The 14,883-nt window shown below is 54.4% G+C and overlaps 1 protein-coding gene across 3 annotated transcripts; it reads right to left on the reverse strand.

The window, feature by feature from the left end:
• Positions 1–3,413: 3,413 nt before the first annotated feature.
• ANKLE1 (ankyrin repeat and LEM domain containing 1) lies at positions 3,414–14,599 on the reverse strand. 3 transcript variants are annotated; one of them, XM_044421044.1, is made up of 9 exons: positions 14,234–14,599; positions 12,805–12,957; positions 12,035–12,140; positions 10,707–10,815; positions 7,875–10,598; positions 7,471–7,633; positions 6,345–6,516; positions 5,719–5,848; positions 3,414–4,296 (listed from the first exon to the last, which is right to left on the reverse strand). In XM_044421044.1, exons 1-9 carry the CDS (start codon positions 14,344–14,346, stop codon positions 4,136–4,138), a joined length of 3,831 nt encoding a protein of 1,276 aa, XP_044276979.1. In that variant the 5' UTR covers positions 14,347–14,599; the 3' UTR covers positions 3,414–4,135. The 3 variants fall into 3 exon arrangements, with proteins under 3 accessions (XP_044276979.1, XP_044276980.1, XP_044276981.1); XM_044421045.1 differs by having other exon boundaries at positions 12,805–13,090; XM_044421046.1 differs by lacking the exons at positions 5,719–5,848; positions 6,345–6,516.
• Positions 14,600–14,883: the final 284 nt, after the last annotated feature.

Raw genomic sequence — 14,883 nt, forward strand, 5'->3', positions numbered from 1 at the left:
ATTATCAAGAAATGGACTCATTTTTGAATCGACCTAACAGGAAGATTGGGATGGTTCAGACGAAGAGATCTAGGACAAACTGCACCCCAGCACCCGCACAGAACACATCTCTACCCAGAAATGGGGGCCTTCCAGATATGTTCAACAACTCCCATCATGCCTCAGCCAGCCATGTTTGCGAAGAACTATTAGCCACTGCCAGTTTAAAATGGGCCAGAAGTAACCTCTCCAGCGGAAGGCAAGCAAATTGAGGCTCACCAGATGTTTGGCTGACAATGTCCTCCAGTCCTGGTCAGTAAGGAGAGATGGAAGCCATAAGCCAACACAAGTTGCTCAGTCCCTGTGTTAAAGCATCACCTCCTGGTAACAAACAAGGGCAGAGGTTGTCCACTCCTGCCCCCTGGCTGGTGAGACTCACACAGAGGCATTTGTCTGCCCTGGGCTGGAAGCTGGACACCTGCTTTGGTCTGGCACAGGAAGGCCCTCCTCAGATATACACATGTGGAAGTCCTTTATCGAGAGCTTGGAAACCACAGGCCTTACTGAGCCTCAGATTAACATAATCCAATTTCCTTACCTCTCTTTTTCTTCCATCTCACATTGAAAACAGCAAAGGCTTGTGGGAGTTGGAGACCCACACATGGAGAAGACACCACAGTTGGGGAGGCCACTCTGTTGGCAAGCAAGACAACAAGCTCTGGTCTGCCTGCCATCAGGGCAGTATGAAAAACACCAGGCCGGGCACCTCTGCCCATCATCCTGTTCACACTGTGGCTGGCCAGATGCACACCGGGCACCCGCAAGCAGCTGCATGACTGATAAGATGAGGGCCAACTTTCAAGAGGGCCGACTTTGGCCAACTGAAGGCCAGACTGGGGAAAGTCTCCTGGGATGGGTTACTGGAAGGCAAGCGAGTTGCGGAGGGGTGGCTGGCACTCAAAAGGGAGGTTTTGGAGGCGCAAGCCTTGACGATACCTCTAGTCAGTAAGGTGGGGAGGCGGAGGAGAGCGCCGCCATGGATGCAAAAAGGTGGTTAGAGGGATTAGACGCAAGAGGAACCTCCGTAGGAAATGGGTACTGGGGCAGGTAGACAAAAGGGTCTACCGGGAGGAGGAGGCCCGTTGCAGAAGGATTCTTCGCAAGCCTAAGGTTGATTATGAGCTGACACTTGCCAAGAATATCAAGAACAACAAAAAGGGCTTCTTTCAGCAGGTAAATAGGGAGAGGAAGGGGAGACAAGTGGTGGGACCACTAAATAAGGAGGAAGGAGATCCAGTGACTGATACTAAATAACTATTTTGCCTCTGTGTTCTCCCCAAAGCAGGACGGGGGAGCTCCGCATAGGAGATTAGATGAGGCTGGAGACTTAGGGGCACAGATTAGAGTCACCCCCCCGGGAGTCAAGGGGCCCCTCAGGGCATTGGACATTACAAAGGCGCCAGGCCCTGACGGGTTACACCCGAGAGTACTTAGAGAGTTGGCAGGGGTTCCCTCACGCCCGCTGGCCTCCATTTTTGAGGCCTCGTGGAGAACGGGTGAAGTTCCAGAGGACTGGAGGGTGGCATCAGTGGTCCCAATTTTCAAAAAGGGCAGTAGAAGGGACATGGGGAGTTACAGACCTGTTAGCCTTATGTCCATTGTAGGAAAAACAATGGAAAGGCTCCTAATAGAGAGAGATCTAGTGATGCTGGATAGGGAGGGGAGGCTGGCGGCCACACAACACGGCTTCCGCAAAAACAGGTCCTGCCAGACAAACCTGGTGGAATTCTGTGACAAGGTTTCGAGACGGCTGGATGGAGGAGATGCAGTGGATGTGGTTTACCTGGATTTCAGCAAGGCCTTTGACAAAGTGCCCCATGATACCCTGGTGGAGCAACTGAGGAGTTTTGGGATACACCAAAGCTCTGTCCGGTGGATTAGGGCATGGTTGAATGACCGAAAGCAGAAGGTAACCATTAGTGGGGAATCATCGGGATGGCAGCCAGGGACAAGCGGGGTCCCCAGGATCCTGTTTAATCTTTTCATTAACGACATGGAAGAAGGGGTGAACAGTCTGCTGATCAAATTTGCAGACGACACTAAAACAGGAGCAGTGGCCACAACTGAGGAGCAGGTACTCCAGATCCAAAAGGATCTGGACAGACTATGGAAGTGGGCAGGAGACAACAGGGTGGCATTCAAAGTGGGTCTTGCACTTGGGGCATAGGAAAGGGTGTCATAAGTGCAGGTTAGGGGACAAGTGGCTGGAGAGCAGCGCTTGTGAAAGGGACCTCGGGGTGCTGGTTGACTGCAGGCTGAACTTGAGTCAGCAGTGTGATGCGGTGGTCAAGAGGGCGAACGCCACCCTTGGTTGCATGGCCAGAAGTGTGGCTTCTAGATCGAGAGAGGTATTAATACCACCATATATGACTCTGGAGCGCCTACAACTGGAGTATTATGCTCAGTTCTGGGCCCCTCATTACAGAAAGGATATAGCCAGGTTGGAGTCAGTGCAGCGTAGGGCCACAAGGTTGGTGGCCGGTTTGCAGGGGATGCTGTATGAGGCGAGACTGAGGGAACTGGGTCTCTTCAGCCTGGAGAAGAGGAGACTCAGAGGGGATCTGAGGGGGTATCACAAGGAGGTGGGGAGAGACCTGTTCTCCCCTGCAGAGGAAGGCAGGACGCGCTCCCACGGAGCCAAGCTCAGGGAACCCAGGTTCCATTTGGATGCCAGGAAGCCCTTCCTGACAGTCAGGACCCTGAGGGTGTGGAATGGGCTTCCCTGGGAGGTGGTTGAGGCCCCATCGGTGCGGGTGTTCAAGGATAGGCTGGACGTGCACATGGTGGGCATGTCGTGAGCGGAGGCAGCTGGAGTCAGGGGTCAGACTAGATGGCCCAGGAGACCCCTTCTGGCTCGCTTTGTTTCTATGTTTCTAAGATTAAGGCAACATCGCAGGATCAGTCTGGCCATATTGTTATCCCGCCCTTCCCCCATTCTCACAACAGCCATGCAAGGCTGAGAGAGAGAATACACGGGAGGGACATTACTTCTATTTTGTATCACCAAGAGGTATGAAAGTCTGAAAGACCATCTTTTACATAAAATCCTGAAATTCATAAAATCCTCAAATTGGAAGCAGGGTGGATCCAGCTTCATTTCAGTGCTAGAAATTCAAAGAGGCAGTCTCCACTGTCCAGGCCCTGCTTCAGGAATTCTACCGGGAGGGAGCCAGAAGTCAGCTAGAAGTGACCTAGATTGTAGTGGTGCTTTGTTTAAGAATCCAAGTGATTCTGCTCCAGAGTTCCAGGCACTGCGAAGGGGACCTGCAAAGCCCTCTGCTTGGCTGGAGAGCACCCCACACCTCTGGGCTGCGCAAGCCAAGAAGGAAACCAGCCGGCCTCGTAAGGGTTGAATCAAACACCACAGGCCGATCTGAGCAATCACCTTTTATTATACCAATTCCAAGGAATCCCAGAAAAATTTCGACTAGAAAACTGTAAAAAAGTACAAAAGCATTCATTATAGAGTTCCTTTAGAAACAGCATTTTCTGCTGCCACACAGAAAAGCCTTTCCGAGAATGGGAAGCAGAGCCAGTGCGGGGGGACCCATTAAAGACGCAGAGAAGAATGCTCATCCCGTCTGCTCCCAGTAAGACCACTCGTCTGGAAAGGACAAGGCTCTCAAGTAAACATTTCAAAACACAGAGGAAAAGCTTCCTATGTCCCTTGCAAGAACACACCAGGCACACCATTGAAACCTACTCCGAAGCCCTCTCTCTTCCCACATTCCTTAATGCTGCCGTTACCCCAGAAGGACACCACTTCACAATGCCAAGACCCAGCCAGGCTCCCACGCGAGCGAGGCAAGCAGGCCACCATAGCCGGGCCAGCAAGCACTTTTAATCACTGGCTTGCTGGGGCTTGGCACAGGTAGCTCATGCACAATGGGAACCCCAACCCTCACTTATGTCAAGCTCTCATCAGCCAGGTACTCCGTTCCCACATGGCAGACAAGGCCAGGAGTGATGTATCAGGCATGCTGTGATCAGTCCCACACAGGAGAGAGGACGATGCCAATCCACTCAGCCAAGGGCAGTGTATGAAGGCCCCACAGGGACTCTGGATCACCTGGGCACCTCTCCATCACCAGGTGGCTCAGATGTCAGCAGGACGCAGCTGCCGCTCTCCCTCTGCCAGGAAGATCTGCATGGCTCTGTGCAGAAGGTAGATGCCCAGGCGCCGGCGCTGCTTCATCGGCCAGTTTGCGGCAACACCATAGTAATCCCCCTTCTTCTGGTTGGTCAGCATCTTCAGACCTGAAGGGAAAGGGGGAAACCACTCAAGCATGTGAGAGGAAAGGAGAGGCAGGCTGGCAGGTGACCTTCAATTGTTTGACATATCAGGTGGGATGTGCCTTAAAAATGACTGATGTCGCCTCTGTCCAATCACGCCAACCATATCAGGAACCTGGGAGAGCCCGGAACACATGGTTCATATGGTGAGAATGCCCCAGGTTCACTCTCTGGCAATCCAACGGGTCACAGGCACGGGGGAGTCCATCCCCTTGCCCTGCTCCCTGTTCGGAAGGAAAGAGGCAGCTGTTCTCAGCGTGCATGCCAGGGGACCCCAACTCTCCAAATGGGGAGATGGGCCTGGGAACTGAGGCCTCCAGATGTATAGGCGGCCAAGAAAGGAGAGCCTACCTCAAGGCAGGGGTCTCAGGTGTTCAGGCAGACCGTGAAAACCATCAGAGGCAGCAAGTGCCAAGAGCAGGCATGGGAAAGGAGCTGCAGGCACCAGAGAGCCTGGTGCGACCCTTGACCCTGACGCCATGGTCCAGTATCTGAAGAGAAGGGCGAGCCAGCGAGGGAGACTACACAGAGAGGAGCGCCCCAGGGTTACTCAGAAGGAGGGCTCTTGCAAGCGGGTGCTAGACTGGGTTCAGCAAACTGCCCTGTGCAAGTGCTCTGAGAAACTCTTTCCTTGCTGATGATACTTTGCTGGATGTACAAGGGAGAATAAAGACCTTTTGCCAAAGAATAGTTGTTGCTTTGAAAGAGAGAAGGGGGAAACCAAGAGCCCAAGACCCGCTACCTGGACCATGGACACCTGGGTGGAAAAAACCGTGGGGTTTTAAGTGGAACACCCCTGGAAAAAGTGCCTTGCTCTGCTCAGGCAAGCTGCTGGTGAGCTTTTGGTTCAGAGACATAACCTGTGCACCTTGCACAGTACAAGGGAGGTTTGAAGGTGAGGTATTTTTAGCCATGTCTGTGTGCTCACACGCAGAGCCACAACTGTACTCTTCAAATCCCCAAGGCTGCAACACAGGAGAGGGCAAAAACTGTTGCTGCTGCAGCGGGCAAAAGCAGTGCCAAGGGTAGCTTCAACCAGCCATGAGGTAACCCCGTGTCAGTGCCTTGGGGGCAGAGGGACTCCCCTTGCAGGAGACGTGCAAGCAGGGGCTGGTGGCCGAGGATCAGGGCCTCCTCATCCGGACCTGCCGGCATCATGCATGAGGCTGGGCTGCATGGCCCCTGAGCCACCCTCTCCAGCTCTGACTCTGCAGCCGGAGTCAGCACAGCCTGTAAGGAATGGCTCCGGCCACTTTCACCTGGTTCTCTGTGAAGCCCTCTGAGCAAGCCCGGCTACGCTGCTGCTGGAACCCCAAGATGCCGCCTGCACACCTGCCACACGGGGAGCGGGATGGTGCGAACGGGCTGCCACCCAGCAGACCTTACCCATGGCGTCCAGCATGCAGGCCTCTCGCGTGTAGGCCTCCACAGGGATGACGTTCTGGAAGCAGTGCACAGAAATGACGCCCTCCCCACTGGCCCAGCTCTCCAGGATGTGCTGGGGCTTGGAGCAGGCCTGCGGAGGGAGAGGGCACTCAGCGACAGTGCGGGCCACACAGGGAGGAAGTCAGCATGCCCCGCCCCCACGCAGACGCCTTGCTCTCACAGGGACACCCACACACAGCAGCAGTGGCTTTGCACAAGCCCAGCCAACCTCCCGAGTGCTCACAGCTGAAACGCTTCCGAGGCACAGCGAGCAGCAGCCGGAGCTCACAGCGAACATGTGTGGACACGGCTGGTATTTCTGGCTTCGCTCCCTCTGCCTTTGCTCTGCACAGCACTGGAATGCAGCCCCCAAAAGCTCTCCAGAAAGAGATTCCCCTTCCGGCTGAAAGAGGCTCCCGCACCTGGCACCACCCAAGAGCAGACCTGGGGGCACCACCAACCTGCCACAGCCAATTACTGTTGAGGGCCTCCGCCTCTCTGTTCCCCATTAGTCTGTCTACGAGAGGAAAGACGCTGCAGGTGAGGTCACCCACACCCCCCAGAAGCTGGTTCCCTGTGGTGTGTACCTGGCCACCCCGCCTTCCCCGGCCATCTTTGTAGCAGGTCAGGGCTTCATAGAGGTGCGAATATGGCCTGGAGCGCTTTCCCTTGCCCACGTAGAAAATGGCGCTGATGAAGGTCCGGAAACATTCTGCCTGGCTCACAAACTGGCAGCGGAAGGGCAGGTTCTGGGTCACCCTGAGAAAGAGCCCCGGCAGGAGATGAGATAAGAGGAACCAAGAGGCAATTGACAAGAGGAAGATGGCACATGGGGAAGAGAAGTTTCAAATTGTCACTGCTGAGGTCCCAAAATGGAGCGGAGGCAGCAGGCCACTCACTGTGCCCATGACCTGCTGAACTCTGCAACCAGGACACTGAATCTACTTTTTTCCTCCTCCCTCCCCATCCACTTTACTTTTGTGCCATCTTTTAGATCATAAATCCCAAGAACGTTGCTTGTCTTCATCCTGCAGCAGACCTAAGTAATCCACAAAGCTGAGAGCCTTTACTATTTCAGGAACTCATTGGTAAACAAAATAGTTCATGCTGTGTGCAGAGAAAGTCCCTTATGAGGCAGTTTCCCCTGTTGCTGACAACTTTATATTTAGAGGCAGGGCTGCAAACTAAGTTATGGGACACTTGTTTCCAGGCAGGCGGTCCAGGTTCCACCCCTGGCACCTCCACCCGCTGCCTGAAACCCTGGAGAAACACAGGCAATCAGTGCAGATGAGATGGGATGTCCAGACGTTTGGTGCTTCCAAATCTCAGATACCAAGTCCAGCCTGGCAGACGCACAGGAGCCGGAACAGCTAATGGCCATGCTGGCCAGGAATGGCAGGAGCTGCAGCCCAGGATGACTGAACTGCATTAGGCCAGGGGAAGCCGGACCCGCCCTGGGACGCATCAAGCAACTCCACTGGCGCAAGATGAAGGGCTCAGTACCTTCCTGATCTTGGCAAATCTTGGGGGACCAAAGAGGGGAGCGAGAGGCAAAGTTCTTGAGGCAGAAACAGTGAGACAAGCAGGTGGGGTTAGCCAAACAACACCCAGCCCTCTCCCAGCTGATCACAGGCCTGCAAGGAGGGGAGAACCCCGTCTTTCTCCCCAGGCAGCATGCAGGAAAAGAGACTGTGGCGTCGGGAGAGATCTCACCTGGGGTCCAAGAGCAGGTAGTTGAAGCTAGACTTCAGCACGCCTTCCCGCCACCTCTTGCTCTTGTCCGGCTGGTCAAACTGCCTGGCCAGAGCCATCTCGTCATCGCAGCCATCTGGTATCTGGTATGTTTCCAAGGCATAAGAAAGTTCCGGGCTGTAGCCTGGCCATATCAGAGAATGCCCCAAAACCCCAGGCAGAAAGACAAGTGCATTAGCATATAACCCAGCACATGTGGAAAGAGGCGGGATGTAGGGTCTGAAGCCATCCCAGGGCTGTTCGGCCCTCCCTCTCACCACAGGCCCCGGGAGCACGTCAGACCACATACCCCCAGCTGGTCACTGTGCAGGCTGCCCAGATTCTGCAGCACATTTGTGAGGTACCTGGCAAGGGCAGCCACCCACCTGCAAACCCTTTCCGGGCCTTGGCTTTGGGGTCTCTCATCAGCTTCTCCAGCAGCTGCAAGTAAACCTTCCTAGTGAGGCCCGTCATGGGTCCTGGGCTGACCCCAAAGTCACGCAGCTTGCGGGCTAGAGCTTCATCTGAAAGGTGGCTCGGCTGTGGGGAGGCCTGCAGGGGGACGCCCCCCACATATTCCTGCCCTGCTGCTGGGCCCATATACACCTGCCAGTTGTAGATGATAGTGTCTTCAGAACTGGAACCACCAGCAACAGAATTGTCCGAGCATGGAACGTGCCGCTCGATGAGTGTGTGGCCTTCATCCTCGTCCACATACAGGTGCTGCACTGGCTCGATGACGCTCAGGTTCACCGGTCGGCCACCGGGTGACAAACGGACCCCCTGGCTGATAAGGTCTGGTGCTCCAGAGAGCTGCCTTCTGCCAGATATCCTGCTGAAGCTGATCCTGGAGGGCTTGGGGAGCCCCCTGGCCATGCTGCACAGGGCACCTGACTGGTGGGGATCACTCCCAGGGGGTGCAGCACCCCGCTTTTCCCCCTCACCACCGCTGGCCGGCTGCTCACCCGTCCCTGCAGCCGGAGAGCAGGCAGAGCCCGACTGGCCTCCACACTGCGCGAAGTCTCCCCCTGGGTTCAGGGGCACCACTGGGCTCGGGATGGGCGGGCCTGGTGGGCTTAACTGCAGGCCTCCATCTGAATTGGCCTGGGTAATCCCCGGCTCAGCTGCCCCTGCTCCTGCCATGGAGGGAGGCTCCCCAGACCTTGTGCCCTCTGGCCGCTTCTGTGCTTCTCTGGAGGCTGGGCTGCTCCCCTCGGGGCCCCTCCGTCGCCTGGGCCGCCGGGGCATCTCCAGGGTGTCATCAAACAGGGACGGGGTGGCGCTGCTGCAGTGCATTGTTGACACTGTCACTCGGCTTTTGGTCCGGGGTGTGACGTGGCCGGGCCTGCCGTTCTGCCGCAGCAGAGGAGAGTGGCAAACCCTGGTGGCGAGCATCATTGACCTCAGCCTTGCTTCCAAGCTGGACGCCTCTTCCTTGGCGCTGGGGATGACCATCGTATCACCCACCATTTGGTCTGAGACCACAACGGTGTCATCCACATCCCCAGCCGTCATGGGGACCTCAGGGCTCTGGCTGCCTGGAAAAGCCTGTGTTTCTTCCGGCGCCCTTAGAGTAAGGACTGTGTCCCGAGTGTGCAGGCTCTTCCTTCCCTCCACCTCTGGGGAACCTGCTGAGAGATCAGATTCTTCCCTGGTCGGCTCTGCCCAAGCCACAGATGGCATGATGGCTCCTTTGAGCACACCCTGGGGCTGCTGAGAAGCGACTCGTTCATCAGTTGCATCAGAGGAACCTGGAAGGAGTTTGCTCTCTGCCCCAGACTGTATTTTTTCCCACGATTCCGGCAATGGCTGTGGATCCTGCTCCTGCTTGTCCCACTTGGCAAGACTCCCAGCTGGGGACATTCTGGGGAGAGCTGGCTCGGGGCAGTTTCTGGTGTATTCATTGCTTCCATTGCCACAGAGATCCAAAGCAAGCTGCTCAGCAGACGTCCTGGAAGGAGCTTGTCTCAAAGCAGCCCCATTCTGCGAAGGCAGCAGACCCCCGGCCCGGGCAGGAGAGGGCCGCTCGCCAAAGCTGCCTGCCTCTGGTGTCTCGACAAGCTCGTGGGGGCTGTGGCAAGGCTGTGCCAGCAAGCTGTGGTTGCCACTACTTGCCGGGATGCCTGGTGCCTGGGCGAAGCAGGCTGCCCGCTCCCTGTGTCCCCGAGCCTCATGGCAACACTGGTCTTCAGCAGCACTCACACGGCGTTTGCTGTGGCTCAGACTGAGCGGGCTGCTGCCACCGCCATCAGTCCTCCTGCCCAGTGGCTCCCCGCTTGCAGAAGGCCCCTCTGGGCTCCCACAGGCCCTGGAGAGCAAAACCGGCTCAGCCACGGTCTTCTCCAAGTCTGACACAGCTGCGGAGTTTGCCCAGGAGAAGACGTAGGCATGATCAGGCGACGTGACGTCCAATCCTTCCTGGCCAGACAGCTCCACCATGAGGTCTGGGTCAAGGAAGCTGCTGTGCCAGGAAGGGTCAAGGGCAACATTGCTACCCCGAATGCCAGGAAGGTGCTCTGCTTTGCATTCAGATGTAATTACACAGCTGGAGAGGGCCTGGTGGGACTCAGTAATGCCTGGCGTTTCAGGGTGTGCCCTGGATGTGCAAGGCTTGGCATGGCAGAGGGCACCGTTCAGGCCTAGAGACAAACTGCGCGCAGCAACTGCGGCAGCTTCAGCACAGTGAAATGGAGCTGCACCCCCCATGCGGTGCACAGGCCCATCTCTGGGGCAGCCCCACACTGCAGAACAGTCCCGGGTGGGCCCACTGACATTGCCACGTGTGAATGAGGGGCTGGATGAGGCTCCCAGCTGAGCATGGAGGTCATGCTGCTCAGAGAGCATGCTGCATGGCCAGGAGCACTCCGTCAGGAACGAAGCCGAGCGCCGGTCCTCCAGGGAGCAGTTCTCCTCCTGGTGATCCCCTGGGGGACTGCCAGGTGCAGCAGTGAGAGCGAAGGAACGGCAGGGCACCACGTGCAGAGGAGCCCCATTCGACTGTGGGATCTGCCCAGATGTGCTGGGATGGGCATTGCAAAGCTGTGAAACACCACCGGTTTCAGAAAAGTCTTCTGTTATGGTGGTAAGAAAGCTTTCTGCTCTTCGCTCAGCTGAATAAAAGAGAGGCAAACAACACAATGTTATACTTAAACCAGGTGATACAAAAATAAAGCTGACAAGTTTCAGATATGTGGGTTTAGATGACTCCTGGCACTTACGCATCCAGATGTTTTGCTCCTTGTCCATTTCTTCCAGGGAACTCTGCAGGATACGGACACACATCTTGTTACCCTGCTCCAAAGCCAGATCGAGGGCTGTGTTCCCATCCTAGAGACAGGAACAATCCTTACTGCCTTTGGCTTGCTGGGTCCTTCCATGTGGACCACACCCTGTTTAGTAGCCTGTCAAGTACTCAAGCTGCAGGGGCCATGTTGACATGCAGTGAGATTGTGTTGCAATCGGCAGCCGAATTAGAGTCAGCCACCATGGCTGGAAGTGGATTTTCAAAAGTGCCAGTGCTGGTTTGGTGTAGCGTCTGAACCTGCACTCCACCAGAAGCAGCTGCTGCTGACAGAGACAAGAGTGCCCAGCAGACGGAAAGAGAAAGAAGACAGGCCAGCCCAAATCAGTTTGCCTCATGTACATCTGAAGGCTCAAACCATGACTTAAGTTATAAGCAATGGTTACTGCAAACTCTGGAACTGGGCCCATGTGCAAGAATGACACACAAACAGGCCCCCAAGAGTGAGAATCGCTTCTCCATTCTCATTGTTTAACACAGGCCAGTGTGTCAGAATTTAACCAGTTGGTTTACTGAGTTTGGCTTTCATGAATGTCATACCTGTCATGTGCACAAGGGATCCCTGAAACTGTAAGCAGTAGTAGAGGCAGAACTGAATGCAAGTTGGCCTGTACCATTTCAAAATGGAGGGCAGAGAGTCAAGAAGCTGGAAGAGCTGAGCATATGCCAAGGACCCAGGGGCTCGGAAGAGCCTAACCCTGACCCTGGAGATGCCAGAAAATGTTTTCCTGGCCGCAGCACTTAGCAAGCGATTGGAAGAGCCACTGCTTGGCTCCGTTGCACCACACTATGTTCTGCCAAATGAAATGTGTTGAATGCATCTTGGTGTTTTTTGTTCCAACTTAGCATCTAGTTTCAACAAAGGCTCAGCTTAGACGTGTGTGTGTGGGGGGGGGGCTTTTGAGCAGAGACAAATGAAAAAAAAAGTTGCCAGCATTTCTTTAGATTCCACCCGGCCCCCTGGCAGAAAACAAGCAGAAATTCAGCACTGCCCAGCCATCTGTCTGCCTGTGATCAAAGAGCCAAATGTGTACTTTAAGGATCAGTTCCCTCCTCTTTTCTGAAAATTCAGATTTTAGGGACACAAGAACAGCCGTAGTCTGCCTACACACACTGAGCATGCTGGCCAGAGCTGGAATCCAAAGCATGTGGAGGAAAGGCTCTGCTAAGCAGTCACACTCCCAAAGAAGCAGCTGCAAAGGAGGTCCCCCACCAGCCACATCCAATGTCCCACTCTGGACTCACCTGATCTTTGAGCCAGGCATTCCCTCCGGCCTTCAGCAAGAGCCTTAAGCAAGTGTAGCACCCCCAGGATGCCGCAACATGCAGCGGGGTAAGATCCTCCACAGACCTGTGAAAAAGGAATGCAGGATGAACAGATGCTTCTTTTCTAACACACACCAAGAGCTGAAGAACATCAAGAGGTGCTCCATCAGGCCAATATCTTGGTTTCTGAGAGAGCCAACAAAATACTTCCAGAAAACCTACATCCAGAAATGCAGCACCCCTTCCACTATGGGGCACCACTAGCATTCACACACATCAGGACAATGACAGAACTCTTTCGGAACGTGAGCAGAACCATATCGGCTCAGGCCAAGCTGGGTCTGTACAGCTCCACAGTGTTTCCTGCCAGTGCCATTGAGAGCTTCAGTGGATTCCACGGGAAAGAACAGAAGTGACTATTCTGCCCCCAGTCAGTCTCAGCCAGCAAGGCAAATGGGCCATGGATGATGGGAATTGTGGTCCTAAGCATCTAGAGCCTTCTAGATTGGAGGAAGGTAACAGAGACTAGTGGTCCCCAACCTGTTGCTCCTCCAGCTTGCCAATGCCATCAGCCCAGACTGATACAGCTAAGAGTTACAGATGTTGAGCCTTGTAGTCCAAAACATCTGCGGAGTTGGGGCAAGGTTAACACAGGTGGGTATCCACAGCCTGACACAGGACATGGCAGCTTTGCACATCCAGAAAGATCCCAGGGGCAGGTTCAGAAATCCTCTCCCAGTCCACAGTACCTAACATTGGGGTCTCCGCCATGCTGGAGAATGAGATGGAGACATCGAATGCCGCTCTCCTGCTCCACGCCAGCAGCCAGGTGGATAGCAGCCATCCCCTCAGGCAGAACCAAATTGGGGTCAGCACCCCTTTGCAGGAGGGCTTCCACCATCCTGGAAAGCAAGGGCAAAAGCTTCAAGGCAGAGAGAAAACCCTCCAAAAGGGTTCAAGCTCCCCCTTTCTGCTTACAATCTTCACACCAGTTTTGCAAAATGCTAGTTTTCATCATCTCTTCTAATGGTGACCCTGGGTGCACACAGGAAGAAAAGTGTGGAAGTATGGAAGAAAAGCCCACACTTGAAGCAAAAACCAGCCAACAAATGAACCAAGTTCAATTGCAGATGGGAATTTCTCTGGCAGAAACAAGTTTTTTAAAACATGCAAATAAAATAAAAGCCTTGTTTGCAAACAAATAAATGGCTTGCAGATATCACATTTTTTATTTTTAGTAGGTACTTTTCCCCCAAAATATACTGCATTATGCATATTATAACCACTCTCTTGTAAACCTCTTTGGGTCTTTTTAATATGAGTGAGGACACAGGCCTGTGTCTGCTAAGACAGACCACAATTAGACAATGCACAGTGTCAGAGCAAGATGTCCTCTGCTGCAATATGGCTGCTAAAAGCCTGACATTGTAAAAACAGTTTTAGACAAAGGTAGGATTCTTGATCTGACCAGGAGTCCATGTTGCAAAACTGCCTCCTACATACACCTTAGAAATGCTAATGTCTCTGTCTTCTTTTGGGGTACATTCTAAGGAAAGTTGATTGTTTACCTGTCCTGAAGGTCCTTCTCTTTGTGTTGGCCTAACCTCCCCCCGCCCCCGCCACCATGTGCCACTAGCAAACTGCCTGCGTGATCTCCTCCCCCAAACCGTGCATGTAACTGGTAGATTATAAAAGGGTCTTGACAGTCCCCATCTTGGTGGTCCCTTTGGGGGCTGCCAACATGCGTGTATTTCCTGTATGTCTGAAGAAACTGTAAATGTTTTGATAGGACACCCCCAGCGGACAATCTCTGGGTGGTGTTTTCACTCTTGACACCAGCACTGTTGTCTGCCTAAACTTGCACAGGATTGCAACCTCGGGGATTGTAACAGCAGCAACAATGCCTTTGATTAGTACTCCAGTTGTCGATTAAAACAGCCTGAAAGTGACATCTAACATGGATCAAAATCCCTACTTGAGGGAAAGATGGGTCATTTTTGTTTGTGCGAGTAATCCCCCTTTTGCAAACAAAACCAACAAAAAGAGCCCTTCCACAAAGAAGACACCACAGATTAAATGTACTTGTGCAAACAAGCAGGCAACAATAACCCACCCATCCCACCGCGCAAACAGAAGCCCCCAATACACATGTAGGGCAGCCTGCACACGTGCACTTACGTGTCCTCTTCGCCACGCAGCGCATCGCAGAGCTTCTCCGCGAGCTGTAGAGCGCCTGACCGCATTCTACCAGCAGAGGGCGGCCAAGGGGACGGTGGAGCCCATCTGCGCATGCTCAACGCAAGGGCCGCGCACACGCCGCGCCCTCAAAGCAAGCCGCGGCCTCTGCCATTCCCTCCCCGGGGCCCGGGCTCGCCTCGTTTCCGTCACGGCTTCCGGGCTACGGAGCGCGGGCCCACCGTGACCCCCTCACGGCCGCGGCAACTGCAGCAGCGGCAGCACCGCCTTCCCGCTTCCAGTGTTCGAAGCTTCCCTGCCAAGCCTCGCCGCAGCTTCCCATTGGCTAGGCACAGCGTCGTCGCCCCGATTGCGCTCGCTCGCGCTGAGAGAGAGACGCCGAGAGGCACCGGCCGTTCCCTTGGATAGGTTGGCAGCGCATCAGGTTCCGCCTCCTTCTCTATTTTGCTCCTTGGACCGGCTTCACGTCAGCTGACGGACAGTTCAGTGATCCATTCTGCCCCAGTGCATAGGCTTAAGAAAATTATAGAGGCCGTGCTTTGGCCTTCAAGCCTGTACTTCCGGTTATTTTGCAAACTTGGTTGATTCCCTCCTTTCATTACCTTTTAAACTTTATTTCCATTCTGATTTAT

Source organism: Varanus komodoensis, unplaced genomic scaffold (assembly GCF_004798865.1).
Source record: "Varanus komodoensis strain SLA01 unplaced genomic scaffold, ASM479886v1 scaffold113, whole genome shotgun sequence".
Classification (NCBI taxonomy): Eukaryota; Metazoa; Chordata; class Lepidosauria; order Squamata; family Varanidae; genus Varanus; species Varanus komodoensis.